General features: G+C 35.9%; 2 protein-coding genes across 4 annotated transcripts; both read right to left on the bottom strand.

The window, feature by feature from the left end:
- Positions 1-2,083: 2,083 nt before the first annotated feature.
- LOC106168941 (putative defense protein) lies at positions 2,084-14,563 on the bottom strand. 2 transcript variants are annotated; one of them, XM_087002611.1, is made up of 5 exons: positions 14,345-14,563; positions 4,647-4,853; positions 4,073-4,218; positions 3,680-3,771; positions 2,084-3,207 (listed from the first exon to the last, which is right to left on the bottom strand). In XM_087002611.1, exons 2-5 carry the CDS (start codon positions 4,837-4,839, stop codon positions 3,048-3,050), a joined length of 591 nt encoding a protein of 196 aa, XP_086858737.1. In that variant the 5' UTR covers positions 4,840-4,853; positions 14,345-14,563; the 3' UTR covers positions 2,084-3,047. The 2 variants fall into 2 exon arrangements, with proteins under 2 accessions (XP_086858737.1, XP_086858736.1); XM_087002610.1 differs by lacking the exon at positions 14,345-14,563 and adding an exon at positions 7,665-7,754.
- Positions 14,564-15,557: 994 nt separating this feature from the next.
- On the bottom strand, positions 15,558-22,035 carry LOC106168966 (inositol polyphosphate 5-phosphatase K). 2 transcript variants are annotated; one of them, XM_013548240.2, is made up of 12 exons: positions 21,829-22,035; positions 21,376-21,480; positions 21,041-21,149; positions 20,414-20,530; positions 20,098-20,205; positions 19,810-19,877; positions 19,354-19,465; positions 18,502-18,611; positions 18,042-18,204; positions 17,654-17,788; positions 17,217-17,408; positions 15,558-16,718 (listed from the first exon to the last, which is right to left on the bottom strand). In XM_013548240.2, exons 1-12 carry the CDS (start codon positions 21,840-21,842, stop codon positions 16,605-16,607), a joined length of 1,347 nt encoding a protein of 448 aa, XP_013403694.1. In that variant the 5' UTR covers positions 21,843-22,035; the 3' UTR covers positions 15,558-16,604. The 2 variants fall into 2 exon arrangements, with proteins under 2 accessions (XP_013403694.1, XP_086857572.1); XM_087001446.1 differs by lacking the exon at positions 15,558-16,718 and having other exon boundaries at positions 17,237-17,408; positions 17,581-17,788.

Consider the following 22,035-nt stretch of genomic DNA (forward strand, 5'->3'; position numbering starts at 1 on the left):
CTTGTTTATTCAACATTCGGAATATTGGTACCATAAGGAAACATCTGAATCAATCTGCTGCTGCTACTGTTATACACTCATTGGTAACTTCCAGGCTAGACTATTGCAATTCTATATTATATGGATGTCCAGATGATAAGATCAAAAGATTACAACGCATCCAGAATATATCAGCACGGCTTTTAATGCTACAGCCTAGGGATTGCCATATCACTCCAATTTTAAAGCATCTGCACTGGTTACCAGTTAGGGCCAGAATTTTATTTAAGGTTTTAGTTTTTACACATGCTGCTTTTCATAATCTAGCTCCACCATATATAACTGATTTAGTCAAACATTATAGCCCTCAAAGATCCCCGAGGTCTGGTGACAAACTTTTACTGAAAGTTCCAAAATCAAGGTTAAAATCATATGGTGACATATCATTTTGTGTAGCTGCACCAGTAGAGTGGAATAAGTTGCCAATTTTTATTAGACAAATAGAATCACAAGAATCTTTTAAAAAGGAATTAAAAACTCATATTTTTAAGACATTTTATTCATGAATCTTAAATTTTATAATTTTAAAGAAACCTTGGATTTTTTACTTTTAATTACTGTTTATTACAATCAAGTTAGTTTAGCTCTTATTTATATAAAATATATCTTAACCATTTTTATCTATAAACTTCTTTGTATTTTATGTTGTACAGTCTATTGAACATTTTATGGATTTTAGACTTGAAATAAATATATTATTATTATTATTATTACACTTGGTCAATTAATAACTCTGCAAACTTAATGTTATACCAGAAGAATTTTAAAATAAAATCAGATTTAAATCAAAACACAATCTGTTCCCCATATAGTGAGTGACGTGATAAATGAGGGCAGTGTATCACCTACCACTATTAACCTTTTTCATCTTTTGCGGAAATACGAAGTGCGCATGACAGGAACCGCACGCCACAGGGGTCATGGTAGTCCTCTGCTGTTTCCAGCATGGCAATGTTAGGTCATAGAAGTTTCTCTACTTCTATGGTTAGGTGTAGATGATGTACAAGGAGTGCATATAAAAAGGTCGTATGAAGCGTGCATTGCTTTCTGTCAAACTAAAAAGGTGGCTGAAGCACAGAAATGCGTAAAATGTAGGCAAGAAACAGCTATTTGGACGGAGAATCAAGCAATTAAATGTTTTCTTTCTCAGTTTAAATACGATGCGCTGTACAACTAGACTTCACCTAAGCGTCCGAGCCTTAATTGGCTGCACTTTCAATAGTGATGACGAACTAAAGCTTCAGAGTTCTTTTAAATGCTTCCGATAATAATGATATGCGAAAGAGACTCGTTATTTTTTTATATATAAAATCAAAATAGCCAGTAGACTTGTACACAGCTTTCAAGAGTGTGGACAGGTGCGTAGGCCTACGTCTTCACAATATTACATGTATATATGCAAGCTGTGGCGATATCACCTCATTTACCGGCAGTGTCAATTCTTTACCATTTTTATGTCTTGTTTGAAGGATGTCTTAAGAGATTTTTGAAGTGATAAAATGAAAAGATTCCCTGCATTGTTTGACTCGTACCTACTGTGTACTGACATGCAGATCGTTCGTCGGTGAACTGATTAAATCGTTTGGTACCTGATAAGGCATCAGGTGTTACTTGTTCAATTATCGGTAAGGGGGCGGCCACAACTACGACCTTTCCTCTGTAATTAAAAACCTTCTAATTTTAAGTGTTAAATAGGTGAGACAGGAATTCTCGAGTCTTTCCCAGAAGATAATTAAAGTTTACCGTGTCTTACTCTAGTATATGTACAAAATTTACGACAGGTAAAAAATGTCAGACTTTCGGTCTGACATGTATGAAAATTTTGTCAAACTGAAACAAAACCGTCAGGCAAAAACAAAATTATAGCAAGAGGCCAAATTATTTGATTTTTAAATGTTTTCAAGCGTATTTTCATCGTTTTCAATCAAAGACAATAAAATCATTCAAATAAAGTGTTTTCCACACATTTCATACTTTTCAACTAAGACAGTTAAATATACGTAGGCTTACTTTAATACTAAGCATATTTGTATTACTTTACAAATACGTTGTTAGATTATTTTTATTATCCATTTTGTCTTTACCATACATGTATTACGTACGTGTAGCTTACAGAAAGGCTTTTCTGCATTTTTTTGTAAATATAATATTTTCCAATTCTCTTGTCATTGAGTTCAGAAATAAATAACTTTTTATTTTGCCGATAACGCGTTCAACAAGAGCCGATGTACTTTCTTCTTCGTATGTCTCTGTTGATCTTGATAATATGAGCCCCGTTTGTACAAATCAGTAATACGTATACGGGACTGGATACATAATGATAAAAATTTTATCAACGTCTCACATTAAAAAAAAATAGAACCCACCCTACTAAGGGTTATGAGAGACTAAAACCTGTGATAGGTCTACTACATTTAAAATGATCACTTATCAATAAAACACACACAAAAAGGATATTACATACAAAACTTTTCAAACCTCCTCTTTGTTGTTACAGAAAAAGTCGTGAAAGTTCTTGAATTTTTTGTAAGTAGAATCCCCGTGTAAAACTTCACAGCTTTTACTTTCTTTTTCCATAATCTCATGCTTGAAGTCTTTTCTTTATTTTTAGGCCCCGGACTATTCTTCAATTTTTCTCTTCAGATCTTTATAATGTTTTTTTTTCTCGCATTGTTTACCCCGAGTTCTATTTGCCGATAGTTCATTATATCCGTTGATTAACTAAGCATTTCTGTTTTTTATGAAAGCACTGTTGATCTCCTAATATTTTAGTTTTTCTTCCCGCCTTTGAAATGTTCAGCGCAAACGTGGTGCCCTGCTTTTGATCCAAACCTGCTATATTTTCCTTTCTTTCTACCATATTTTTCATTCTAACGGGTTTGTTGGGAACTTATTAAACCTCATGTGTCGATCTCGCTTACTGTTATTGTAGCAGCGGGACAAAAAGCACGTAAACCCAGCCATGGTTTTTAGCACCGCTGTAAGTGTTTTGACGTAGCAGGGCTCCCCTACCCACAATGCAATTTCCATTTCCGGAAAAGATGAAAAAGGTCTATAGGAGGTCCTGTCCCCATTGTGGTGGTGACAATATCTGGGGCCGTCGGATCCCTCACAAGAGCTGATATCTCATTATCCCAGAACACGGTCTTTGTCTGAACTATAGTAGCTCTGAAAGAACAATCAAGGATAATTTCAGGTTATTTTTGTTAAGTTTAAATACTTCATAAAAACTAAAAATAGACTATAGACAGCACAGCTTGCAAATATACACGGTACATACCATATCCAGCAAAATGTTGCATCAGTATTTTTTTAAAAAAATCAGCTTTTAAAAAAATAATCCTATTAAGCTGATTTTTGTAAGTAACCTGCCTCACTGGGTAGGGACTGACATTTGGATAGCAATGGCAAATGTGATGACTATGACACAGACAGACACAGTGATCAGAATAAATAGACACATACAGTGGCTGTATATAACAACTTTCTATAACTATAAAAAAACTCACTATCTGATTCAATCTAGCTGGGACAATACTGATGCAAAGAAATGACGAGATCTGCAATAATTTTTAAACAGTAACATTCCACTTTAACTGAGGCCTTTGTCAAAAGATAACATGTCCTTAAAACCACCTACTTGAAAACCAAATGTCCCTGGAAGCTGGTTGGAGCATTCCAGGTTAGAACCACCTCTGATTTGTCACTGCCGCTACTGTGAGATATGGCATTCTGAAAAATGACACAAATTAACATTTGTCTCAACTTTACCAACAATACAAGGCAGAGCAATAATGAAGTCCTTCAACAAAACTGTGATTTTATTATGAAAATCTTCAAACAAAACATACTTTAAAGAAAGTTGTTTGGGATATAAATTACCAAAAAATCATGTTTATTTTTTTAGAAATTTTACTCTAAAATGTGGCAAAATTGTCTGCATGACCTATAGTTCTATAATGAGGCTCTGATATTTACATCCAGTGCTGTTACCAAATATAGGTTAACATCCACATAGAATTAAGGGACTTACACCAAGCGCTTTGTCACACAAAATTTTGGACCCAGAAATGGCGTCAAATCTTCCAATGGGCTCCTCTACGTTAAGTGATGGATCTGCTCTACGAGCCTGCACAAAAAAACCTTTAAACCTCTCTCCATTCTTTCCCTTTATGGTAACTGAAACACATGCATAAGAACTAAAATATAATGAAATTTATTTATTTCTCCATTTATTAACTGATTCATCAAGTTATTTTATTTAGTAGTTTTAAATATGTAAAGGATTATAAATAGTTCAAGACTGATGTTGTCAGTACGACTGTAGCACATCATCAGTGTGCTGATGTATATACCGTATATTAGCTTTCTGGGTATGAAAATATTGTAAAATAAATGGTTAAGTAGTTGTAAAAAAATTTTAAAAGACTTGGCATCAAGATTATTATTTCATCTAAAAAAGCAAAATTGGGCTTAGAACTGAGGAGTAAATGTGGCATGATATGATATGTAAAAGTGTATGTGCTGCCACCTCTGAGGATGTCACATATTCCTATCTACAGGGACATTTCATGCTAAGAGTTGGAGATATATCATTATAAACTTACGTGTGACACTGCCTCCCTCTGCATACTGGTCCACACTGGGGGTGATAGTGTATGGGGAGGGTCCACTCTGTCCACTGGTGCCATGACCACTGGGGACCATATTGATACAGGCCAGTTCTGGGGGTCCACTACTGTACCCACTGGCCTGGCTGACCAGACACACACACAACACCAATAACTGGACTGTGGTCATTGCTCTAACTGATACTGAAACAGAACACAACACCAATAACTGGACTGTGGTCATTGCTCTAACTGATACTGAAACAGAACACAACACCAATAACTGGACTGTGGTCATTGCTCCAACTGATACTGAAACAGAACACAACACCAATAACTGGACTGTGGTCATTGCTCTAACTGATACTGAAACAGAACACAACACCAATAACTGGACTGTGGTCATTGCTCTAACTGATACTGAAACAGAACACAACACCAATAACTGGACTGTGGTCATTGCTCTAACTGATACTGAAACAGAACAGAATTTAAAACATTGCCATATCACTTTTATCAAGTATAACTACAACCTTAAACTTCTTATGGGGTGACATATTTTATTTATAAGCTGCTCATCAGCAAATTGCATACTTAAATCATTAATGTATTGTAATTACTCAACAAAACCAGTAACTCTACAGAGCTTTGACTGTCAATGTAATGCTGACCACATGAAATCTGTCATGTAGAATGTGGTTGTCAGCTTTCCTAACCTCCAGCCACCTCAACACCAGAACATTTACCACAGAGCAGGATGAGGTACAGAACCTCCAAATATAGCAACTGGCTGTGTAAACAGTGGCCCCACCTAGCTGCCAATTCACTGTATTAACTGGTTCAACACATACTCCATTTACTACATCAATATGGAACCCTTTCATACCTGTAGACTGTGGAGAGAAAAAACTTCAATAAACAGAAAGGTTATTATATTCAAACACAATATAGACTTTAAAAAATATTGAGGAAGGAAAACAATTTTAGAAAACATATTTTATGCGTCATCTTTTTAATTTTAGCAACTTTCTATTTCTCAAAGACTTTTAGAGACCAAACAACATGATGTGGCTATAGTGGAATATCCACCTTACAGATCCAACTGAATCACTCCCATTAGGTTCATTCTAGCTTTGCCTAGTCACGTAATCTATATCACAGTATCTATAAGAACTGCCAGGTAATAACTAGCCTTACCCAGTCACGTAATCTATATCACAGTATCTATAAGAACTGCCAGGTAATAACTAGCCTTGCCCAGTCACGTAATCTATATCACAGTATCTATAAGAACTGCCAGGTAATAACTAGCCTTACCCAGTCACGTAATCTATATCACAGTATCTATAAGAACTGCCAGGTAATAACTAGCCTTACCCAGTCACGTAATCTATATCACAGTATCTATAAGAACTGCCAGGTAATAACTAGCCTTGCCCAGTCACGTAATCTATATCACAGTATCTATAAGAACTGCCAGGTAATAACTAGCCTTGCCCAGTCACGTAATCTATATCACAGTATCTATAAGAACTGCCAGGTAATAACTAGCCTTACCCAGTCACGTAATCTATATCACAGTATCTATAAGAACTGCCAGGTAATAACTAGCCTTACCCAGTCACGTAATCTATATCACAGTATCTATAAGAACTGCCAGGTAATAACTAGCCTTACCCAGTCACGTAATCTATATCACAGTATCTATAAGAACTGCCAGGTAATAACTAGCCAGAGGACAGGCAGTTCCCTGAGAAGTCTGAGAATGGCGCTAATAGATCACCTTATTTGGATTCACTCATATTAACCTCATGGATAAGTTATACACATTCCTTCTACAGAGCTCACTCAATTAAAGACTATTTTGATGCCAACTTAAGACCTTAGCAGTCAGCTGGTACAGACGTTTGACCTTTGAAAATGTTTTAAAGTAATTTTTATACTAAATATCTTATGTATTCCAACTAAAGAACTAACTAATAAATCCACTCAAATTTAAGTACCAAATGGTCTTAATTCTAATCTGAAATATCAGGAATACATTGCTGTGTTAATTAAGTATGATTTTTTAGAACTAATTTTTTTAAATAAGAAATTTTAGAAATACAAGTGCAAGCAATGATTCATGTCATGAGTAGGAGGTAATAGCTTTTTCTTCTCCAGAAAAATGAACTTTGGTGCAGAAATCCTTTTTGAACACACAAACAGTTTTTTGGGAGAAAAAATATCCCATAATGCCAATAAATGAAGTTTAGAGACTAACACTGATGTCTACTTTATATCTCTATCTATGCACTTACCTGTCCACTTTGTAAGGCAACTGAACAGGAAATTACTCCCTTAAATTTTGTTCTTACTTGTGTTCACTTCTTTACCAGGATATCCTATTTCTCAGCATCATGTCATAAACCACTGCTGCTTGCTACTTATACGTAAATTTAGATTTCATTTGTAAATATTAAACCAAGCATTACAAAGCACTAGAGAGTGAGATGTTACTATCAGATTGTTTTCACAACTTTGAAATTCTGCATTTTTGAAAAGGTGTGGATTGTACTGTGATGAAATATCCACACCAAGAGGGGTAGTAAAATAATTGTGTGTAACTCAGTTATCAATAGCAATAACATAGTAAATATCCCAGCATAGGTCTTTTTATTACATGAGTGGGAAAATTTATGAATTTGGTGTAAATTAAGGTATTTATCCAATTTTGATGAGTTTTTCACTAAAACTGTAAAAGTTGAAATTTGAGAAAACCTGGCAAAGCAAGCAAACACTCTAGAAAGTAGAAGTCTCCAGAACCGGTTTTACAGCCACAAAGTTTTAACTTTCGTGCTACTCCGAGTACAGAAAACACCTCGCTGTTTTAGTATATCTGAATATATCTCGATTATCAAAAGATACCGCGTACTTCAAAAACATAGAATATTATAGTTAAATAATTATTATAAAGTTTTCCACCAATCTAGTCTTGAATTCAATAAATATATGACAATAACAAACACAACATACCTTCGACTGTTGGAAGCCCTGACCTACTTTTTGACCTGACGAAATCAGCTCAACCACGCGTAAAAAATTATTTACAGTGTTTAATTTTACCTGCCCTTAAAATGGGAAAAAAGCCCCCCCCCCCTCACAAACATAGGGACAGTATATGAAGGACTATACATGTAAGCGGGAAGATAACGACAACTGGGTTTTTTTTAGGTAAGTTTACTCTTGGTAATCAAAATAAGAATTAATATAAGACTAAAATTAAGGCTTCCAGAGAATCCTGTGCTTTCATAAAAGAATAAACCCGCTTACGGCACATCAAAGTCAAACATCAAACAGAACAAAACTACACATCAAAAACGCCGAGCGCGTCACGGCCTCCACGAGTGTGCTGCGTCGTGTGCGGCCGATGACGTGGCTCACGACGTTCTGCGTCGTCAGTGGCGACGACGACATTGCATCAAAAATGTACAAGACAAAGAACAAAACAGGGTACATACACAAAGAAAGTAGTTGCAATTGTATGCAAACTGACAGCAAATATATTTTACCACGTAAGTGCAACTAAGGCAAATATTTGCAGAAAGGGTCCAACTGCAGCAAAACACAGCCCTAATGTGTCTGTGCAACTAACACAACGTAGTCATTTCATTACATGGGATGATGAACCCGTTCGCAACATTAAAATATTACCAAAAGAGGAAATTTAAACGGGTCAGGATTCCACTTTTGATAATAAGACTTAAAAACATAGACCAGATTCAAGTTGATTCTTAAGCCAACCGCAATTCTTGATAAATATATTAAAGTGTTTATGCGAGCTATCTGTCCTCCGTTCGAGGCTCGTGTGTCCTCTCCTCGCACCGAGTGTCTTTATTTAGCTCTGCTCTACGTCGCCAGATCCGCTCTCCGTATTCACAGGTCGAAGCTCCTTGTGTAACTGTGTGGGTATATACAGTAGTCTTAGAAAGGTGTGTAGGCGAGTCCGCACCCTCTCGCGTCGTGGCTCGAACTGCTCTTAGTCTACAAATATACTGCACTCCCGCCAGGTGATTTAGACTCGTCTCCGTAGTTCGGGGAGTGCTTCCGGCACAATCACAACACTCCTCCCCTCTTTATTTGAAAGAGATGAGTTTACTTCAAGTTTTTCCTGATAGAATCATACACGCAGTACGTTAGTAATTCCAGCGGTGCTCACCTGAAATTCTTAACATATATACAAGTTAAAAAGATATTTACACAAAGATACATGTACAGATTTACAAGGGAGTCCCCAAAAACAAAACTAATGACTCCAGTGTGAACAAAATCACTGTGCATATTTACAAAGGCTGAGTCTACAAAAACAAAAACGACTCCAGCATAGACAAAAATACTTATTTACACAGGAATCTACAAAAACAAAACAAAAGATTCCTGTAATTCAGAGAAGACAATTGACAAATTCTGAGAATGACATCTCATGGCTTCTGCCATTCCAGCATGACAATATTATAACTGTCACACAGGCATCACTCTTGATTCATCACTGTGACTCTGGGAATATTTACAATCCAAGTGAATGATCATTAGAGGATAAAGTCAAAGACAGTAAAGGACCAATATCTGTCATATAACAATTATCTGCATGACATACGCGTCACACACTCTTGATCTATCACTAAAGATTGAAGCTCAGTAACGATATAATATCTGTCACTATGAGCTAAGTGTAGTGATGTAAAATCTCCTACACTGTTCTTTAGAGTGCAACAATATAAATCTGCTACACTATACAGTAACCACAGTACAGATGTTGCCCATATAGGTTAAGATCACTGGTTAGATAACCGTTTAGTCTCCCTCTCTGGCTACAACCAAACCATGCAACTAGACATTATCCCAGTGGCTGCAGCATGCCCTTACAGTATCATCATCCAAGTTTACTTCACACATAAAGAGACAACCAGTATCCCTACCCCTTTAAATAAAAAGTAAGGCCAAATGTACATAAAGCTACCAGACAGAGATAACAGTCAACTAATCAAAATCACAAAAACAGAAATGAAACACCTTTCAGAGATATAAACTTTCATGAAACAACCTTCTGAAATTAGGGTTACCTGCTACCGCATGAGCAATTAGACCACTTTAGATGCACCTGTCATTCACCTTAAGACATCCTTATTCCATCTAAACTTCAGTCCCTCAATACTCTAATTCAGCAGTAACATACATATCCCCTTTTTACAGACAATTCAGTAACATTCCAGATAGACACTTGCACGTTATAAACATGGTAATAAGGATTCCGGATTCCAATATGTACCATGCAGCTCAAATAACAAGCATTCAAATACAAACCAAAACGTTCACGTCACTCATAATTGTTATCCCTGCACTTGCCAAAAGTTAAGTCCTATCACTGGAATTTCATTGCACAACATATAAACCAAGATCAATTAAGAACTATTCAAAAGGCAAGATTTTTTAAATAAAGACCCAGAATGATACTTGTTACAGTGGTCTTTATAACAGTCAACAAGACAATGATGATGAACAAAGTCCATATTGCAAATTTCTAGCAAGAGTAACTTCATAGATATGACTTTCATTACCAAGGCTACCAAACTCCAATTAACGGCAATGCCTTGTTTAGTGACTTTATCATTCAACTTTATTTGCAGAAATATATCAACATGAATACCTTTTCTTCACCACAGTGACTGTAATATCTGCCAACATGCAACAGCAATACTCACTTCAACAAGTGTACCAACTGGAGCAGAAACATTACAACTTAACTGTTCAAAAGACCAATGGCAAACAAATATCGATTGGAAATCTGGGATGTCAAAGTAGGGTTATGGTAAAACAGAACATGGGTTTGATTAACAAAATGAAGTAAAAGCGACAAAACATGAAGAAATGACAACGACTATAAACTGAACAAACGAATATTAAGATACAAATGATACAGCCCAGACACACCAATGTCAGACAATAAATAGAACTTAAAGAAATATAAGATAACAATGACGGAAACAGACTGAAGAGATAACAATACATCTGATAAAGTCTAGACACACCAGCATCTGACCATAAAAAAGGCATTAAACTAAAAGGAAACAATCTCACAAGCAGCATCAACTTGAAGCTGAAATTGTGTTACTATCATTTAATTGCAATCAAGAAACTTGCTCCGTCTTGTGCTGGCAGAATGACCCCTGTCACCTGTGAGTGTCAATTGTCATTATCCAAACACAAGGTCTGATTCTGACCACAAATATCACAATTTGCTGCAGAAGCCCTGAAAGTTCAATGCAGACAAAGACATCTAACAACAAAAAGAACAGACAAAAAACCCACCAGGATCATAAGGCCAATTGCCAACATTTGAGAACATGTTTGGATGTACAGTACTAAATGAATGTCCCATCCCTCTGTAGCTATGTGTAGCACTTAAAAGTGTTTGCAAAACGTGCAATGACCACTGCCTCCTCCATGACCACCAGTTTATCTAATCTACCATTCCCTTTAAAATAGCTCATTTTTCTGAAAACTTAAAACCTCCCTAGTTTCCCTTTAAACACAAAACAACTGTCTTTGTGATCACAAGCACAACTGACAATGTTCACTTTATCAGACATAGCTTCACCATGCAGCCAGGAATTTGTCATCAGCAGGTACAGGTTTTTCACCAGAATGGAGGGATTTTCTATTTTGATCTTTATCTGGGACGTTGGTTTTATCATGTAACTCTTCAAACAAACCTGATATCCTTTTACTCCCTTTCACTTTTTTGATTTGGTCGATGGAATTGCCCGAAGAAAATTCAAAATGTGACACACTGTTAAGTCTGGAATGATTTTCACAGTCACTTAGTCCCACCCTTGCTATAATTGGTTTTTGATCTTTATTTGAAATTTCTCTCATTTTAATCATTTCACCCCTTACTACAAGAGTGCCAGCTTTGATATCAATGATCACCCCCAAATTTTGTAAAACGTCATCATGACCTAAAATCATTTCATCATGAATGGGAGCTATGTACTGTGTTTGGAAAGTAGTGGATCCAAGTTTCATTTTCAGAGAATCAATGAAATAACCCTTCAGTACTGCGTTGTCACTTGCCAGACTCATTGCAACATCTCCCAATATTGATGGCTTTCTTTTCAATTTTTCGTAAACTTTTGTGGAGAGAATGGTCACCTCCGACCCAGTATCAACTCGGGCATGGATCGGTAAACCTCCCAACTTCAGTTTTACGTAAGAATTTGAAGCAACAGTCTGGTGAATTTGAGTTTTTGGTGTTAAATTTTGATCTCTCTTATTAATTGGTTTTTTTTCTTGCACACTCAGCTGGGTTAGTTGTTTTAGTGACAGCTCCTAGAAGATCTAGTTCACTTTCACTTGTTTGTATAGAAATGTTACAGGCGTTTGTTGACAACTGAGGTACAGGATTGCCAATTTTGTGATTGGATTCAAGTGGATTAGTAATCTCACTTATGCTGTTAACATGCACATCCATTCGTGTAGCAACATGGCTGTTAGGCTGGTGAGGTTGAGTAAAATTTCTCAAAGCATTCTCCTTATTTTTCTTCAACCAAATTTTGTGTTTTTCACAATCCCTTTTAAAAATGATCTGGACTATGACAGAAGAAACAGGTTTGTCTTCTACTCAAAATTGGTGTTGCTAATTTCAATACAGTTTCCACTACTTGTTCAAGGTTGTGCACAGATGGAACTTCAGCAGATTTAACACTTTCTTTCTTTCTTTTTGTTTTCGAAGAGTAAAGAAATGTGCTGATAATATTTCACCTTGTTTAAAGCAGCCTCTATGCTTTTTGGTAGTTCTAAACAAGCATACTTTCCAGCCTCCCAGTCTGAACAACCTAAACAAAATTGTGTTATTGCCTCTTTATTAATGAAAGATTCTGGCAGATCCACATAGGCTGACATTGCTAGAGAAAGGACCCTTGCTGCCCAATCACCGAGAGATTCATTTGGTAGTTGGTAAGAGTGTTGAAATTCTACCCGGGCAATTTCAGGCAAAACTTCATCACTAAACCGAGTTTCCAACTTCTGCAAAATTTCCAAATATGAGAAGTCTTTACCCGATTTTGTAAGGCGTGTTAGATAGTCTTTTGATTGAATATCGGACCAACCATACACTTCTTTATAGCTCTCGAATTTATGTTTGAATGATTGCCAATTACTTTTCCCATCATATTTTAAAGAATTTGGAAGATCACTGGGATTTCCCCTCTCTTCCCTCGAAAAAATGGAGTTTTTCTTAAATTTTTTTAATTTACAGCTTGATGGTTTTTGTAATGGAGCAGGATGTTTTAAAGAATGTGTAAAGTGATCCTTTGATGTTAGTTTGCTATCCCATTCACACTCCTCCTCAGAAGATGATGTTATTCTTCTAGGGTTTAAACAAGACCTAGAACAATTGTTAGAAAGATTTTCCTCATCTCCACTGCTACGAAAACAAGCAGCTTCAGAATGAGTATAAGCCCCCTGAATGTCATTGTTAGCACTACTGCATGGTGTTTTAGCAGCATGTAATTTTGTTTTAAAATGACACCTAGATCGAGAAGTATCTTGTTCCTCATTGGAAAAACAAGCATGGGAAGAAAGTCTAGACTTCAGCTCACTTAATATTTCGCTTGATGGTTTTAGATGTTTTTGGGAATTTAACTGAAAATGGCCAGTTTCCGATTGACATTTAGAAGATAGTTTTTCTCTTCGAACTGATTTAGAATCAACTTTGGGCACCGAAGCTGTAGCCCCTTCGTTTGCTTTTTCTGTAGAAGCCAACCTGGCTCTTTTCTTCTTCAGTTCTGAAAGTTTTCCTTAATTGTAATAATTTGGCAAAATTTTCCGAAATATGTTTTTCTAAATGTTTATTGGAGAGCTGTTCTCTAGAACTTTCGTTTATCTTCAGTTTAGCATGACTGAGAGTAGTTGCATTGGTGTACATTGAAGCAGGTGATCTCCACTTTCTCCTATCATCCATAACTGCAATGAGTATATGAACAATAATAAGTCCAAAATAAAACAATATATACAAACTTACAATGGAGAATGTAATAAAGAGATACTTGTTGAACCTGAAACAATTACCAGCAGACCACAAACAGCACACCTAAGACCAAAAGTTGCTAGGCTTAAATGAGACTAATTACCAGTGCATTAAAAGCTCCTGAAATATAATCAGTTCACTGCAATAATATCAAGTGAATAAAATTGCTAAGCCGGTGTGAAACAAGTCCCAGTGCATTAAAAGCTCCTGGATTTGACCAGTTCACAAAACAATTGGAAAGCAGTGTGAAACACACCTGATTTCAACTTGGTCCCAATAAACTAGAGTAATGTAAGGTTAAAAGGGTAAAAGTGGTTGAACAGTTAACAAGAAAATTCACAAGGCGTGTACTCAAGTGTAAGAAACAGAGTTGCCGGCTAGCCTCACGTGAATGTATGAGCTTCTTAGATGATAACAGCTCACCTGTGATACAGTTGAGTGAGTTTGTCATGGAGAACGAATACGGCGAGTACGTGGTGATATTATTTTCAAAAACTTGTCAAAATTTCTTTATTTACCCTAAACGGATTCCTTATGGGCCATTGCAAACTAAACTTCATTGAAATGTATTCAGTTACCTGATGCACCTGCCCCTCCCTTAAAAAAAAAAAACAAAGAAATTTCTGACCTCAAGTTTTTGAATTCCCCGCGTATTTTCTTAGGATCCTTGTCGCCAATAAAGTGTTTATGCGAGCTATCTGTCCTCCGTTCGAGGCTCGTGTGTCCTCTCCTCGCACCGAGTGTCTTTATTTAGCTCTGCTCTACGTCGCCAGATCCGCTCTCCGTATTCACAGGTCGAAGCTCCTTGTGTAACTGTGTGGGTATATACAGTAGTCGTAGAAATTTTAAGGTGTGTAGGCGAGTCCGCACCCTCTCGCGACGTGGCTCGAACTGCTCTTAGTCTACAAATATACTGCACTCCCGCCAGGTGGTTTAGACTCGTCTCCGTAGTTCGGGGAGTGCTTCCGGCACAATCACAACAATGTTTAAATCAAGTTTAAAAGAATAATTCATCAGAGTTGCTTTAATTTATTTGTTGTATAATTTAATGAGTTGTTAAAAAAGTGTTGAAGCTAGATTAGTAATTTTGAAAAGGGACAAAATACATCTAAAATTGATTCATCCTCTTTTTCTACTCTATCAGTCCAGGGCCGTAGCCTGAGCAAAATGCCGGGGGGGGGGGGGGGGGGGGGGCATTTTAACATGAGTGCATTTTCTCACAGAATTGATACCATCTTTGAAATTATTTTTTTTTTACCTTTGCGATTACTTTTTTTGCACCTCAAATCCCGGGGGGGGGGGGGGGGGCAGCTGCCCCCCCCCCCCCCCCCCCCCCCCCGGAGGCTACGGCCCTGAAGTCAGATCACGTGTGAGCTTTCCACCACTGCATGCTGTACTTCAGTACAGTATGTGTGATACATGTCACACTGATGAAGATGAAAACTATTGATAACTATAATGCACTGGAGATCATAACTGTATGAACAGCTGTCAGGGAGAAACAACAAAGAGGGTCAGTCCTGTCCCCCTCCACAGTTCAACCCTTACACATAAATGCAGTGGCGGATTTAAGGGGGGATGGGTGTTGGGGGGGGGGGGGGGGGGGTCCTGACCCCTCCCCTTTGGTTTCTGAAAAAAAAAATCCCACCAATTGTCCCCTCTTGATATTAGAATTTTGACTAGCTGAATCATAGTTTTAAACCATACCATGGCACCATTCACTCTCTAAAGTACCAAATTTTTTTAACAAGCACTAAAATGAACAACTTGACACAAATGATTTTAATGAAATTTGTTTTAATGTATACTCTTAGTAAATCTGTAACTGTCAACACAAATGATTTTAATGAAATTTGTTTTAATATATACTCGTAATAAATCTGTAACTGTCAATATATACTATCATTATGCAAGCACAACCATTGAGAAAAACTTCTAAATTTTTACCTTTAATTTCTAGTATGTACATGAATGCACTTTAAGTTCACGACATCTTAGACAGAAAGATAAAGATAATGATAAATATTCTATGAATTTTCTCAAACTACAAACTGCCAACACTAATCTACTTAGTAGAGATGATCCATCTTTCTATTCACACACTAAATTCAAAATCCTGCACACAAATATTTTCAATATCAATTTTTTACCAATCAATATGATATCATGGCTGCAGTGGTTGTCACCTTGGGTGCCAGTTCTGTCATTAAGAACAAATTATTAAATCAGATACAGTACAAAAGAATGAAGCCAAGTGCAGACCTGAACATGATGAGCAGTGAGGTGCGAAAAACATTTTTGAGGAAAATTAATTTGGTGTCCAAGACAGGATACAATTTATATCATATTTTCTGAGGATTTCATGTGACCTAGTAAAAATTATAGACCCATTGGCATTCAAGCATTATTGAACATCATTCATAAAAATATAAAATATTCTACTTTAATGCTGTTGTTCATCTAAAACTTTACCTGAGACTATTTTGGAAAGAGTTCATTTCTTCTGGCAAAAATATATGTATATCTCTTTCCAAACATAACATCTGACATAAAAAGCTGTTCATAGATATCTTTTCCCTTGCTACACATGATATACTTTGTGAGTTGTGACAAATGATTTTTTTAAAATCTGGAAAAACAAATAACCCTACAAAATCAAAACAACATTTGTGAGTTTTTGGCCCATGATGAATAAGTTTTTCTAAATCTTTAAAAGATTATATATATATATATGCTAACAATTGTGCTGATGATATGATTCTTTCAAATTTTACTAAAATTCAGGCACATTTGTGGTCTGTGATCAGGCAGAAAGAACTAGAATTTCATTCCGTAGGAAAAATGTCATCAATGTTTACATGTATGTACAATGTAAGTCAAACTCAGTTTTAAATATCAGTCTCCTCATTGTTAGCACCAGTGTCTATATCTGACTCGTCCCCTCCATAAGATGATGAAGATGGAGAAGAGGAATCTTCTGAGGAAGAATCTGCATCAATTATCTAGAAATTTAAAAATGATGTCGTTTAATAAATATGGTGTAGCTGGGGTAGCGCTAGCAATTTTTTTCTCTTAGCCAAATCATATTTTTGTCAATTTGTTACCAAAATGGCTATAATTTGGCTAAAACATGTCAAATCAAGCCCTTTTTCTTTAGCCAATTTAAGTCAGTTTTAGCATTTGGCTAAATTGGCAAGTGTTAGCGCTACCCCAGTGTAGTTTAAGGACAAGTTAATACTTACAATATTTAATACAATGTAAACTACTTTTTTCTTTTGAAATCTGTCAGAATGAATGTTTTTGGATTTACTTCATTCATCATAGTTGCACAGATATAGGGTATCAAACAAACCCCTCGACCTTCTTTTCCCTTCCCTTCCTAATTTTATATTTTACTTCTTTCTATGTAAGATATAAAATTGAGACAGAAAATAAGCATCATTTTACTTATTAATGAAACAGTCTAGTTTCGTCTGTAAACCCTGGTTGCTGCTGCCCACCTTAAAGACATTGCTCATTCCTCGGACAAACATCTTGTCCCCATTGATGTAGCAGAGACAGTAGCTGCCAGGAGAACATCTCAAGGAGGACTTCTTGAACTTCACTGTCCTGCTCACTACAGCTGTGTGCTCACCGTGTGGTGCTGGGGCATAGACATAGGTCACATAGTCATACAGGTGCTTGAAATTAGCCTAAAATATAATATACAGTGGTACATCACTGAGGACCAAGGCAGTATCACTGGAAAACTGATATCTATAATGTAAATGAACAAATTTTCTGGTTTAAAATGTGGTTATCAATAACATGTATATATATATAGTTTTTATGCTGACATCTACACTGTAAATATGCACCACCTACCTTGTAGAGTCCTATCCAGTCCCAAGATGATGTCTTCACCCCCATGTCTACACTGTAAATATACACCACCTACCTTGTAGAGTCCTATCCAGTCCCAAGATGATGTCTTCACCCCCATGTCTACACTGTAAACACAAGTTGCACTTCCATCTTTACTCCAGGAAAAGATGGGGGCAAACTGAATAGCTGGTCTTGTTATATTTAACAACTGCAAATTAAACAAAAACATGAAGGGTTATTTCTTAAATCAGTGACAAGTGAGTGCAAAGCTCAGAAAAGCATCATGCCTTCATGTGTAGCAAATGACTAATTTTGATTATAGCATCTGTTTAGCTCTATGATTTCAAACTCTTAAATTGACACCATTAGCTTTATAACTTTATCCTTTAGAAAAACTACCACTTTTCTTAATTCTCTTGAGAAAAACATGAAGCAGAAGATAAAGCAAATGCCAGATAAACCTTGACATTAAAGACAGAAGTGACTGGTTTATGATCACTAAGTTTGTATTCCGAGTGGCTTGTATAGTGTTCCTGTCTGGCTGCCAGTTGGAAACCTTCAAAGGAGTCCTCATGAACCAGCCACAAAATACGATCACACCAGGCAGGCTTACGGTGCTTTGAACTGGAAATACAGCACACAATGCTTGCAAAATAACTTCCTAGACAGCAAATACAATCAGTACTTTGCAGTCAAGTACTCATCAAGTAATCATCAATCTACAAACTTTATCTGTATTTTTCCATAATCAAAAAAGATATGTTTCAGTGACTGATGGGAACCTTTCAAAGATGAATTGTCTTTTGCAAAGAGATCTCTACATGAACAAAAAAAAAAAAAAAACACATCATGCTTGGTGAAGGAAATATGTCCCATGTAAGAATGTACAACAATCTCTGTATATTTTTAAAAAATATTTACCTGGTATCATAGTGATCTGTCCCTGGATCAAACTTATATGACGGCGGGAATGTAAGTGGGCCCTCTTCAAAATCTACTAAAATAAGTTCTTCCTGTCTTGCCTTAGTTAACTGAAATACATACACACATTTCAACTATACATCAATTTAAAATCAGTGTTATCTTCATTGTTTTGCATTGGCACAATTAAGATAAAATAACACCAATGTTTTATACAGCTATATACCTGTACTTGTGCATGTTGTAAAAGGCGTGAAAGAAAAATGAAGTGCAATCTGGCCTAGAACATAATATTTTTTTCTCTCTGAATGAAAAACGTTTTTAATCTGTTCTAGGACATTCTGAAAGACTTCCCCAAAACAGCTCTCGGACTGTTACATTAATTACACAACAACATTAGAACTGAAAAAAAATACAAGAGATGTTCTAGAATAAATTGAGAACCGTAAGTGAACGTTAAATGAGACAAATTTTTGCATGGGACAGAAGATTAGATCTCCATGATTTTTCAATGATGTGTATATACCTGTGACCCATGATATAAGAGTGTGTAACAGTTATCCATGATACGTGTTAGAAAACTGTGACTATGGGACCATTCCCAGACCCTATCGTTCTAACTGTGGATGGATCTATCACTAAATTGCTATTAACTTAAGTGGCTTCAATGTCTATCATGCCTATTCAAGCCACTAGGGGGTAATTAATTATTGTTCAGCAGCTTCAGTAGGTGTGCCAGACATCTAAGCTGCTTAAGCTAAAAGCAATTTACTGAAAAATCCCTTAGAGATGGTTTGATCCTGTTAGATTGATCTAGGTATGGGAACCCAGTCTATATTATAACCCCTTTACCTGATCATGTGACCACAGTGACTCCAGGTCCTTATTTTTAATCATCCGAATAATATCATCTCTTGGGATATCATCTATTCTGAAGTTAAGGTCGCCCATCCAGAAAATATAGCTGGGAAAAAGTGAGAAAGTTTTTTACTTCAGTGTCTTTTATTTATAAAATGATATCAAAGCAAACGTACCCTATGTGACTAGTGGATAATAATCTTATTGCTTACAAGAGTATTTGTGAGCAAACTCTCCCCATTTTGTCAGCACAATGTCTAAGTACATCACAATTCAAGATAATTTTCAAATGATGTCCTATAAAACAGGATATGCACATTTACATGAAAACATTAGTAATGCTAAAAAAAAAATAAAATTCAAAACTATCTAAAAAGATTTACACTTTTATATAAAATACTTAAATGCACAGTAATAATTTTATGGAAGAAAAAAAAACAGTATACTCACTCATGGTCTAAAATGCTTGGTGTTTCTTTCTCCCTAAATTGCTGTGATTCCACTATGATACTGTAGTCCTAGAAATAATTTGACAACATTTTCTAAGTGTTGTTATTGTATCTACACAGCTCTCTGTACATTTTGCCATGTAAAACAATGCCTAGATCATTATAAAATTACTTAATTCTAGTATACAAAAAAATGTGATGCTTAGTGCGCACACACACACACACACACACACACACACACACACACACACACACACACACACACACTGAGGCAAAGTAAGTAACTAACCTCTATCCTTTCAGCCACAGCCTCCAGATGAGCAGCTAAGTGGGAGTTGACTATACATACATTTACACCATATGCATCAAAGCGTATACTGACTCCACCTTTATTACCCTGAAATTAACATACATACTGACCTCAACTACTGTTAACAATAAAGATTGGTGCCACAGGTAAAACAGTTAATTATTAATTAATTAACAATACAATTCTAATTAAAATGTCAAAACTGAGAACTACTAACACGGTACAATATATCATAAAATTTCAATACTGTACTAGTAAATGCTGAGATTGTAAGAACAACTTTTATTTTTCTTACCCACCATCCTCCTAATCCTGACCTTGTGTATTCTGACTCAATGTTGGTCATAAATGGAAGATGATGACGTTTACAAAACACTGTTAAAACAAGACCTTGCAAACGGACTCCCTTTATCTGAAATACACTATCATCTATTAAAATACTACGTAATAAAAGTGTAAACCTATTAAGCAGCACAAAAAGCAAGCAAGCCTTTTAAAAGTAATCCTTCAGTGTAGATTCTAGACCTTCACCATGTAAGCAGCCAACTTTGAGTTATTTATATTACAACAAAGAAGCATGTGTTAACATGGCTTAACATACAGACACAAAATTTCTAAACTGAAATTATACCTTTTCCACAGGAAAGAACTGATGTATTATGCTTTCATTGCTTTCCTATGAGATTTTCCATCTTTTTAATGGTATAAACCCTTCTTCTTGTTACTTTTAGATGGATCATATTACGTAATTTTATACTTCAAAAGTCTGAGATGTAAAGGAAGGACCAGGGTGCATGGACCCCCAGTAAGTGCAGGCACCATTTTCACTCACCCTAATGTAGCCCTGACCAATTTCACTCACCCTGACATAGCCCTGACCATTTTCACTCCCCCTGATGTAGCCCTGACCAATTTCACTCACCCTGACATAGCCCTGACCATTTAGTATTTTTGTGAGTTTTGATGTCCACGGATCATCCATAACATAACTGGTGACAATGCTCGCTGTGCCACCTTTGACCTCTTGTAGTCTAGAAAACAAAATACAAATGTTACACAAAATACAAAACATTTCATATCAATCTCAAGTAAAATTTATCAAAATATCACGGATAAAATTAAAAAAAGTATTTAAAATAGAAATGATTGAAATCAATAGATTGCAAATTTGAACATTTTAACAAAATTAATTGCCAATTTCATGTCTGTTTATTCCTGCAGTTTAATTTCCAGTATTATAAAACCATAGATACAAACCCTATGGCATATACATCAGGCAGGTTGGGTGAATCAAATCCCAAGAGGTTATCAAATTTCTTGAGAGGAAATTTGTTTCCAACATTCCAAGTACACAAGTAGATCCTATAAAATACAAACAAACACACTCTCAGTGGAGATAATGAGTATGCTCTTTAAAAGTACTCAGTGCATTAAAATCCTGAAAACTCCCCAAGTACAGAAATTATTACTTTGACCCACCGTGTAAAATGTTTGAATTCAAGTTACTGTACTACGTGTAGTTGTAAGCCAAATAAAATCGGCAATTGAGCCATTATATGCAGATGTAGTCAAATAAATAGAGATTGACAAGGACCAATACCACTATCACAAAGTACCAAAAATAATTCGTCGAAAGAAAATAAAAGTATAAATTAAATGATATTTAAAAATGCAATTAAAACAGAAGTAAAGATATTTCCAAAGTTCTACCTAAAATTTGTCATTGTGAATGCCTTTGATTTGGTCCTACGTCAAATCCAGTAAGTTGTTATCCCTAAAATATCTCTCAATCTATAATAATTTTAATCAGCATTCTGTAACAATTATGAATAACGGAAATCCTTTTCAACTTAAAATAACACTGCACTGTCAACGGTAGATATTTTTACAAGGAAGCATGGCTTTGTGTACGCAGGT

Source organism: Lingula anatina, chromosome 1 (assembly GCF_051362555.1).
Source record: "Lingula anatina isolate TDL-2025a chromosome 1, LinAna3.0, whole genome shotgun sequence".
NCBI lineage: Eukaryota > Metazoa > Brachiopoda > Lingulata > Lingulida > Lingulidae > Lingula > Lingula anatina.